Source organism: Semicossyphus pulcher, unplaced genomic scaffold (genome assembly GCF_022749685.1).
Source record: "Semicossyphus pulcher isolate SPU_LCO1_2020_fin unplaced genomic scaffold, fSemPul1.0.p SCAF_9, whole genome shotgun sequence".
Lineage (NCBI taxonomy): Eukaryota > Metazoa > Chordata > Actinopteri > Labriformes > Labridae > Semicossyphus > Semicossyphus pulcher.
Window position 1 is genome coordinate 4055536 of NW_027211770.1, and position 10698 is coordinate 4066233.

Here is a 10698-nt window from a genome sequence, read left to right on the forward strand (position 1 = left end):
TCAGCCTTGATCCCGCCCCTCCAGGATGATTGGCAGCTCTGGCGCTCCCAGGAGCAGGAGCTCCCCCACAGCATCAGAGTTCACAGTGTTCGGGATGTTAAAGTGAGAGAGCAGGACGGTGTCTATATCCGTCCTGTTAGCTGTCACTGCCAGCTCCTGCAGGAGGAGAGCACCGCCCACCTCCTCCACACTGCAGCTGCGCCTCCTGTCATCTCCTCCTGATGCTCCATCTCCATCCACACCACCTCCAGCTGTGGTCCACTGAGCCCCAGAGCCCACCTGAACATCCTTTGACACGTAGCAGTGGAGGAGAGAGCAGGGCGAGTTCAGACCGCCAGGGTGGGAGTGGAGAGTTACATTGTTGAGGTTGGTGTCCATGTATCCAATCAGGTGTGGCTGTTTCTCACACGTCTGTACACTGCTGCTTATGGAGAGGAAAGACACACAGAGACAGGATACTTGAGTAAATATAACGATTATATTTCAAACAGATTCCAGGTGCATAAAACTTTATTAGTGTAACTTCTTAAAATATATTTATGGTTCTGAAACTGAAATTAAAACAATGCCTCTATATGAGCTACAAAGCAGACCATCAGGAAAAACATTAATTATTTCTGTATAGTTATTTATAAGACCTGTTACCAACGCAAGCGGGTCAGGTGAGACGAGGAGATTAACAGCCCGCTGCAGAAACATAAAGACTCACAGTGAGTGAGACGTTTGATTGTTAAAAGAAAGCAGTTTATCTTACACATGTACAGAATAAGATCAAGCAAAGAGAGTACATGTAACACTTTGTCCACAGGGGGCGCCAACATCCACACAAAGTTCTTCACAGTATGTAATGTATTAAATGTTTGCATCTGAAGCTGCACGGTGGTGCAGTGGCTAGCGCTCACAGCTAGAAGGTTCCTGGTTTTAATCCCGGGTCAGACGTAGTGGGCCTTTCTGTGTGGAGTTTGCATGTTCTCCCCATGCACGCGTGGGTTCCCTTCGGGTACTCCGGCTTCCTCCCACAGTCCAAAGACATGCTCGGTGTGAGCATGAAACAGTCTGTCTCTATGAGTCAGCCCTGTGATTGGCTGGTGACGATCTGTCCAGGTGTAACCCCACCTCTCACCCAATGACAGCTGGGCTTGGCTCCAGCTTTACTTGCTTACAGTAATGTCACGGCAGCAAATATCGTGGGACATTTAAGCAGCAAAACTAAACACTGATTTAAACTGCTATGAATTGACAGGAGAACTGAATAAACTTCTAGCATCTTAAATAACATTCTGAAGACAGCTCTGATGGACCTCAGGATTTATAAAGAGAATGCGGTTTCACTCCAAACTATTTCACTGTAACCTCAACTGACTTTACAGCGCTGTGTGTCGTGCGTAAATGCGATCACTGCAGTTGTCCGAACGAGACGGCGACTAATCAGGCATGCAGATACATGCACGTGACAGCCCTCACTCATCAATCAATAAATTATTCAAAACAACAAAACCGTCCTTATCAATAAATAAGTCAGAGTCCTCCTCTCCGAGTCTGAATGCTGTCATTGCTGTCAATGAGTCAGAGTCCAAGTCAGAGTCATCACTGCTCAAGTCCAAGTCGAGTCACGAGTCCTGAAAATCAGGACTGGAGTCGGACTGGAATCCGAGTCCTGGACTCAAGTACTACAACACTGGTAGATCGGGTGAATTAAAGAGATAGTTTGGAATTGTTTAGGCTATATCCCGCTGTGGACAGGGTTTGTACCATTAGTCACTTTAAAAAAGTCCCAACTAAAGTCAATATGAAGTAAAATGTATTTTCTTTTCACCGTGCTGTCAGAGACCCCTTCCCATTGGCTCTATGTTTTTCTCAACCGTACAACATCTGAATCCCTTCGCAGGCTGTTAAAGGATTTTATCCTGGAAGAGTACCAAACAAACTCCTTTCCCTGCTGAACAGCACTGATCCCATAGTTACAACTAAGTTGCCTCTTGTCTCTGAGTGGACACACTGAGTGGAGTATCATAAGATTTGTCTGACAACATTAATATCTAATCCCTGCATGTACAGTCAGTGTTGGCTCAGTAAACAGGATCGCTCCTCCTCTCATAGCTTCAGTTTCTCTCAGACGTTCTCCCACCGTCGAGCAGGCGGAGTAAATATTGACTCTTTCCTTTTGGATGCTCTGAAAACCAGAACCTCATAATAATCCTAATAATCCAGCCGGGCGATGCCTCAGCTGCTAAAGTAACCCAGCAAACTGCAGGTTTCTTTATTAATAGAACCAAACATCAGTTTTCCACTAAAATAATTTATCTTTTCTCATGACAGTCAATAAGATATCAGGGAGATGGAAACATTCAACATTCAAAGTAGTAAAATTCACATTTCTTTCCATTTTGTCCTCTACATATTTGGGGTGTAAGAAACTCAATAAATACACTGAAGTTTGTCAATATTATGTATATTGTTACAGTATCCATTCTCAAAAACATTGTACATTTTATTAGTAGTATTTCACATGCAAAGATTCATGGTTCATTCAGTGTTTTGAATGCTCAGACCTGTAAATGGATGCATTGTAATCCATCTGCTGAACACAGTCCAATAAATCAAGCAGTCTCATATAGCTTGCAATATATTCCCTTTCTTACAATATCAAAAATCATACCGATATCTTGAATCAAAATCCTATTTTTATATCTGCGTGTACATATAGAGAGGGTGTTTCCTTGTAAATTCCCATGAGGTACAACCTGAAGATCAGAGAGACATTAGACCTGCCCCATGTGTAAAGTGTCATGAGAAAACTTGAGATGATTTCTGACCCCCCCAGACCCCCCCAGACCCCCCCAGACCCCCCCAATACAGTAAAACTGCACATTTTAGAGTGGCCTTTTATTGTGGCCAGCCTAAGGCACACCTGTGCAATAATCATGCTGTCTAATCAGCATCTTGATATGCCACACCTGTGAGGTGGATGGATTATCTCGGCAAAGGAGAAGTGCTCACTAACACAGATTTAGACACATTTGTGAACAATATTTGAGAGAAATAGGCCTTTTGTGTACATAGAAAAAGTCTGAGATCTTTGAGTTCAGCTCATGAAAAATGGGAGCAAAAACAAAAGTGTTGCATTTATATTTTTGTTCAGTGTATTTTAGGCCTGAATCAAGCAACTCTTATTTCCAGCAGCAGATGAATCCACATGTGATGTTCTGAGAGTATTTGGGGCAGCAGGACAGTGTTAACCCTTTCATGCGTGAATCATTATATTGCAAAGTATTTTATGTTTTAAATCTTTTCTTTTAGTTTGAATTGCTAATTATTTCTTCATTATATTTAGGTGTATTGGTATCTTGTATTGTATTGTATCTTAAAGCGATAATGGTAAAGCAGTATGACTCACTCAGTCTGTGGAGCTCCGGTCTTGGTCAGAAGTGTGAGCAGAAAAAACATGAAGATGACAAAGACAGCCAGGCCGACCCAGAAGACGATCACTATGGAGTCTACAAAGACACATGACACAGGATATAATAAATGTTCATATTGATGATAAGGCACTTAGTATTCTGGTAACAACCATACACCAATCAGCCATAATATGACCACATACAGGTGGCGTGAATAACATTGACTAGCTTGTTACAATGGCACCTGTCAGTGAAATGTTAGGCAGCAAGTGAACATTTTCTCATTGATGTTGACGTGTTGGAAGCAGAAAAATGGTCAAGCATCAGGATGTGAGTGACTTTGAGAAGGGCCAACTCTTGTGGGGTGTTCCTGGTCTGCAGCGGTCAGTACACACCAAAAGCGGTCCAAGGAAGGAAAACCAGTGAACAGGTGATAGGTTCATGGGAGGCCAATGCTCAGTGATGCCTTGTGGGAAGCGAAGGCCAGCCCGTGTGTGGTCCAACAGGAGAGCTACTGAAGCTCACACTGCTGAAAAAGTGAATGCTGGTTCTGATAGAAAGGTGTCAGAACCAAAGACTGTATATATAGATGGCCGACATGACAGCTCCCTAAAAGTAAAGCCAAACCCTCTCTAGCGCCCCCTGCTGACTGACTGCTGTATAGGTCATAAAGCCCGCCTCCTCCATGTTAACAGATGGGACATAAGTCAAACTATAAAATCAAAATACATTTTTCTCAAACATGGTTTCTGTCATTATAGCTAGTTATTATCATGCTGATTTATGTCCAATTGTTCATTTTTCTGACAAGTTTTGTCATGAGCCAATCTAGTTTAGTTATGTTTTTGTCTTGTATTTCAGTGTTCAGTTATCATTTCTTGTTTTACCTTGTCTCTTTGTCTCCCTGTCATGAGTTCTTATTGTTTAGTTTTGTATTTAGTTTATTCTGTGTTCTTGTCAGTGTTTAGGTCTTGTTTAGTTAAGTATTTCACTTGTGTCTCTTTGGTTAGATCATTTCCTGTTTTACTTTGTCACCTTGTCTCTCGTGTTGGTCCACTTCCTGCCTTTGTGTGTTTTCCCGCCTGTTTGATTCTGTGCCCTGCCCTGATTGTTTTCACCTGCCCCTTGATTGTCCCACCTGTGTCTGATTAGCCTCACCTCCTAAGTTTATTTAGTCTTTGTGCTCCCCTGTCTTGTTGCCTGTTCATTGTCATCCATCATACGTGAGTCTATGTCTTCCATCGTGTGTTAGTCTATGTCCATGACCTTACTCTGGATTGTCTTCGTGCCGTGATTTCCTCGTGTCTCTTGGATTACCTGTTCCTGGTTTTGTTTGTGAGTTTATTGCTGTGCCTTTTGATTTTCCTTTTTGTCTTTTGTTGGAGTTAGATTTTGTTTGATTTTTGCCTTTTGTTTATTAAATCCATTATTTCAGTCTGCATCTGGGTCCTCACCATTTTGTTTAACTCGTAACCGTGACAAGTTTATTTTTAATTAGTTATTTGATGCTGTCAAAATGATGATTGACAGCTCTGTTGACAAATACGGCTCCTGCAGCCAATCAGTTCAGGATTAGCAGAGTGGAGGACGATCCGCGAGAGGAAACGTAACAAAAACGATCACTACAGTCATTGAAGTTTCCATACCTGTGAACGTTAAGTTGTGTTTTGGTTAGCACTTGGTACGGCGGCATCACCTGCCAATCTCTACTGCGCAGACTCTGGCTCCAAATGACGTCACCAATCGCCAGATGGCAGAACCTATCACGCGACTGTTTTAGCATCAATTTCATACAGTGGGAGCAGATGGAGACACGTCGTCCATCTATATATACAGTCATTGGTCAGAACACACAGAGCATTACAGTTTGTTGTGTGCAGGGCTGCGTAGCTGCAGACCGGTCAGGGTGCCCATGCTGACCCACTGCCAAAAGTGATGGAAAAAGGAGGCCTGGTCTAATAAATCACATTTTCTTCAACATCATGTGGATGGTCGGGTGCGTGTGCGTCTCTTACCTGGGGAAGACATGGCACCAGGATGCACTATGGGAAGAAGGCGAGCCGGCGGAGGCAGTGTGATGCTTTGGGCAATGTTCTGCTGGGAAACATTGGGTCCTAACTCCTGCCATTCATGTTGCTTTGACACGTACCACCTACCTAAACATTGTTGTAGACCAAGTCCACCCCTTCATGGAAACAGTATTCCCTAATGACAGTGGCCTCTTTCAGCAGGATAATGCGCCCTTCCACACTGCAAACATACAAATTCTCCAGATGTCAAGCCAGTCGAGCGTCTGTGGGATGTGCTGGACAAATAAGTCCGGTCCATTGAGACCCCACCTCGCAACTTACAGGACTTGCTAACGTCTTGGTGCCAGATACCTCAGCACACCTCCAGAGGTCTGGTGGAGTCCATCCTCCACGGGTGAGGGCTGTTTTGGCTACACAATATAAGGCGGGTTGTCATAATGTTCTGACTGATCGGTGTATATCAGAGTCCTATATTTCAACATGTTACTATGATTGGAGAGGAATGATGTACAAATATAAAAATAAATTGTGTGAAACGCCCGGCAGTCTCTAATGTTAGACACACAGATCATTCATATACCCACAGGGCTATTATAGAAATAACAACTCCATGGAGAATGGAAAAGCTCATACTGAGCACGTGCACAGGTGGGGACTGAAAATGTCCTCAGGAAGGCACTAAAGAATGTGATTAAACACATTTCAAAAGGCTTCATGGGAAAAACTTCTGGTGAAAGGGATGTACTTTGAATCTTACTAAATAAGTAAAGTTCATCCTCATTAAAGGGGAATTCCTGAATTTTTAAACCTTGGCCCGATGTTTGAGTTTTTAAGGGTATAATGACTAATCAGTATTAAAGCTTTTTTAATTTTTCCAGTAGATTTCTTGAGCCTGCAGCAGTGAAACAGATGACTGTAATGGCTGCAACATAATCCTTGTTCATCCACTAAAAGTTCTTGTTGTTTCCGCTGACAGGCTCAGATTGTTATTCTAAGTGTGCGACAACATTACAGAAAGGATCCCTACAGAGATAGATCATAGAGATAGAGATAGTTCATTCTTGACCTTGAAACCCCAGGTCATTAAACAATGTAAACAATGTCCCCTCAGAGTCAATGTCCAGGCCAACATGGAGGAGACGTCCTTAAAGTCCAGATAAAATAAAAATGTACACATCAACGATTCCTTCACATGCTTACCATGTGACTGGTTTGCAGAATATATACTTTAAGGCAGTGGTGAATGAAGACTGAGATCCTTTACTAAAGTAAAACTGGCTCCTTTTTTTTTTTTTTCAACAGATCATAGAATGCAAAATGAACTCATGGGGTGATTCAAAAATTGTCATCATTACATAGTTTGTCCAGAAGAGGGCGCTCTGAGCAAAGCATCACAGCTGAGCAGATGGTGGTCAGCTCTAGACTTGGTTGACAATATTCTTTAATAAAGTTATTTGTTCAAGAACAGCTGTCTTAGTTCTTTTGCACAAACCACGTAGAAAAGGTCTGTTTTTATTTCAGCGCAAAAACCCACTTTATCTGGCGCATCATTACATTTTAACCCCTCTAACGTTGGTATTGTATCAGTCTTCCCTTCCCATAACAATCTGGCTGTCGTAGTTTAGTCCATCCACTGTTTTATACTGTGTAAGCTTATCATTTGTGCTATATGTTAATCTTCCTAGAGTATAGACAGCGTCTGAAAGAGTATACTGTAGCATGAAATGGAAACTAACGAATCACAGATGTGTTATGAAATTAAATACTTGACATGTTTGGTGTGATCACTCTCTAAGTTTTTTTCTATTTTTATTTATAACATCCAAGTGAAGAAATCTGCTGCTGAAACTCCGCGTTTGTTTTTGAAAATAACAAATTTAACTCTTTACTGTTACAATGAGGAACAGAGGCAAACAGATACTCACAGCGGTGCGCCCTCAGTCCTTCAAAAGACACTGGCTCCTCTTCGTCATAGTATTCATATCTCCATTCATAATCCGGGACTAGAGACGAGCCGGTGCCGTTTGGAAAGTCTGCGCGTGACATCCCAGAGCGAGATAGAGAGAGAGCAGGCTGAGCTCCAGACGGTTGAGGGATTCCTCAAAACAGAATGAAATCTCGCAAATCACCGCTGTGCGTAATAGCGCGCAATCATCCGCTTGGAGCTTCGAGGAGCTGCAACACACTGAACAACTGGAAGCTGTTGCGCTTCCCTCCGTTTCCTCCGTCCTTCGTTCTCTCTCTCCACCTCCTCTCATCTTTGTCCCTCATGTAGCACGTGGTGGAAGGAAGATGAGAGCTCTGTAAGTGGAGAGGGAAATAGATTTTCCTTTCGGTTTCTCCTGAATGTACAGCTTCTTTCATTCTTTTAATTAGATAAAGATATTCTTATGTTGAAACCACAAACTCCAATACTTGTATAACTTTCAGTATAGTCTAATTTCCCCTTGATTTACCCCATGTGTCACTGTGTTACTTTAAAATGTTCTTCAGTGTGTGCCGGGTGAAGCTGGACTGTTGTACAGGAAGGAGGAGGTATTACGCTTTAATCTTTATTAAGCAACAGAATAGATACAGCCAAACAGATCCATGACATGGGATAAGTAACTGGTGAGAAACACTATAAGGTTAATTCCATTCAACAATACAAGACAAATAAAAGATAAATCTTCATGCATCGTCTTTACTTCCAGCTCGGTCAGATTTAACTGTAATGTGACACTGAGTGCTGCTGTGTGCGTCAGCCTGTTTATTCTTCAGCAGTGAATAATGAAGAGGAGCAGCTGGGTTCTTCTGATTGTTTACCTCAGAGCAAACACAGCTGCGTTACAATAATCCCTGTGAGGTGTTTGACCTGCTGCGTCTAGCTGTGATGAATATTCAAAAAGCTGCTCAGATACAGGATTCATTCAAACAGCTGCGATTATCGAACATCAGAGCTTTGAACTGCATCTAAAAAGGATAAAAGATATTTAAAGTTTTGAGCTTGAGCTGCTGTTTGACTGAAATGTTTCTGTCTTTCATATTCTAAAAGACATCACTAACACTAGAACAGGCATAGTTAGAGCATGAGTGGTCTTTACATCCATCTTTCCTCTTGGCTTTACTCGTGTTAGCGGTTCAAAAAAGGAAATCATCTACAATCCTACCACCAGTGTTCAAGAGTAAAAAACAGCCAAGTTGACAAACGTATCAGGCATATCATATCAGACAGAAACAGGGAACAGAAACATTGCATTTAAATTTCTTGTAGTGTATACCTGCAATCAAATACTGCACTACAATTTAAGTTACTTGAACCTGTGTATTTCCATATGAAATGAGTTTCCTCTGCAGGGTGTCTGGGCTCATCCTTAGAGATAAGGTAAGGGGCATAGACATCCCAAGGAGGCTTAGAGTAAAGCCGCTACTTCTTCGCATTTAAAAGAGCCAGTTGGGGTGGTTCGGACATCTGATTAGAATGCCTTCTGGGCACCTCCCTGTAGAGGTTTCCCGGTCACTGAGACCCCGGGGTCGACCCAGAGCCTGCTGAAAGGAATTATATATCCAACCTAGCCTGGGAACGCCTCGGGATCCCCCAGGAGGAGCTGGAAAATGTTGCTGAGAGGGACGCCTGGGTCACCTTGCTTAGCCTGCTGCCACCGTGACCCAACCCCTGATAAGCGGAAGAAAATGAATAAATGAATTGATGGATGGATGGATGTAAGTACAGCGGTAGAGATTCAGAGATCACAATAAAATGTAGTCTAACTAAATAATCTACAACATTAAAGTATCACTTACAGTACAATAATAATGATCCAGTAACATAACTGTAGGAGCCATAAATGAGTTAATTCTCAAATAAGTACTTTTTAAAAAAAATTAAGTTTTGATGGTATATTTTGGAATTCTTATTCATTTGTGGACGGGATTTTGTTATTTATCATCTTTTAGTTATCGCGAGGATTATGGAGATTTGGGTCACAATGGATATGGGCGGTGATAATAATAAATATAATAATAATAAATTCACCTTTTCACCTGTGTGGGCGGGGGGGGGGGGGGGGGGGAGGGAGAGTTGCTGTATTTTTTGTTGACCGCATTTCTTTTGATCGCTGTTATTACTTTAAGTATAGGTTGTGCACGTTAAAATGACTTGATTCTTTTCATTAATAAATCTTTTTCAAACGTACTAATAGATCCAATAAAGACCTAACCACCGTAACATCTTCAATGTTTACTAACCTCTGGTGCGTTTGTGACGTCAGACGGTGACGCAGCAGAAAAGAGACCGACAGGAGGATACTTCACTGGCAATGGGAACAGAGACAATCTGCATCTATAAGCAGGTCTTCCTGGGTCTAAAAAACCTGCGTCAACATGCTAAATTTAGGTGGGAAAGAGGTATTTGTGGTATTCTAGGGGCTAGAGGTGGAGGCTCCTGCCAAAGCTGTTTTCCAGCATCTGCAGGTGGAGGTGGATCTGTTGGTTGCTGGTAGAGGGTTTACATGAATGTTCGGGCAGCAGATATCTATCAAATTATTGATGTGCAGCTGGTGGCTGAAGGTGGGGACTTTGGCTATAGCTGTCTGCCAGAATCTGTGGTAGAAGACAGCTGCAGCAGGTTGTCTGTAGAGCTTAAAAGTGGAGCCTAATGCCACCTTAAGTTTGAGTCTTGGGCAGCTGTTGCTGTCTGCTGAAATCTTCTGGCAGAAGCTTTAGGTGGGGGTTCAGGCTTTTGTAAGATTTCTGTGACTCGAAGTGGAGGTTTATGCCTCTCTCTGCATTAATCTGCAAGTCGAGGCAGCAGCTGCAGGTGTCTAGCAGAGCTTATGGTTGGAGTCTTGGGGAACATTTTTCTGACAAAATTTGCAGGTGGAGCAGGCATCAGCAAAAAGTTGGAAAAAGTGGCAGGTTGACATTTGGACTTCAGGCTTATGCACATAATTTCCAGGTGGAGGTGCAGGTGTTTACCAATGAGCTTAGGTGGAGGCACTGCCTGCAACTGTCTGACATAATCTACAGGTGGACATGCAGGTGTTTGGTGGAGGCTGCAGGAGGAGGCAACTGTTCTTAGGTGTATTACAGAGAGGTTTAGGCTGTATATGCTAGTGTGTTGCACAATGTACAGGTGGAGGTAGTCGCTGCAGGTTAATGGAAACGATCTATAGGTGGAAGCTTGGGAAGCATCTGTCCGACACATTCTGTGGTCGTAGTTGCATGCTGCAGGCAGAGGCTGCAGATGGAGGCACTGGTGGCAACTGTCTGCAGCATGCACAATCTGC

General features: G+C 42.7%; 1 protein-coding gene across 1 annotated transcript; it reads right to left on the bottom strand.

Annotated features, from left to right (window-relative positions):
• On the bottom strand, window positions 1-7477 carry LOC138583690 (melanocortin-2 receptor accessory protein 2A-like). The gene is made up of 3 exons (XM_069655646.1): window positions 7357-7477; window positions 3398-3497; window positions 1-424 (listed from the first exon to the last, which is right to left on the bottom strand). Exons 1-3 carry the CDS (start codon window positions 7475-7477, stop codon window positions 1-3), a joined length of 645 nt encoding a protein of 214 aa, XP_069511747.1.
• Window positions 7478-10698: the final 3221 nt, after the last annotated feature.

Excerpts from the sequence above, each read along its gene's own strand:
- LOC138583690 (XM_069655646.1), bottom strand. The coding sequence starts at position 7,477 with ATGTCACGCGCAGACTTTCCAAACGGCACCGGCTCGTCTCTAGTCCCG. Across the intron at positions 3,498-7,356 it reads AGGACTGAGGGCGCACCGCT|ACTCCATAGTGATCGTCTTC; the intron begins GTGAGTATCTGT and ends GTGTCTTTGTAG. Across the intron at positions 425-3,397 it reads ACCGGAGCTCCACAGACTGA|CAGCAGTGTACAGACGTGTG; the intron begins GTGAGTCATACT and ends CCTCTCCATAAG.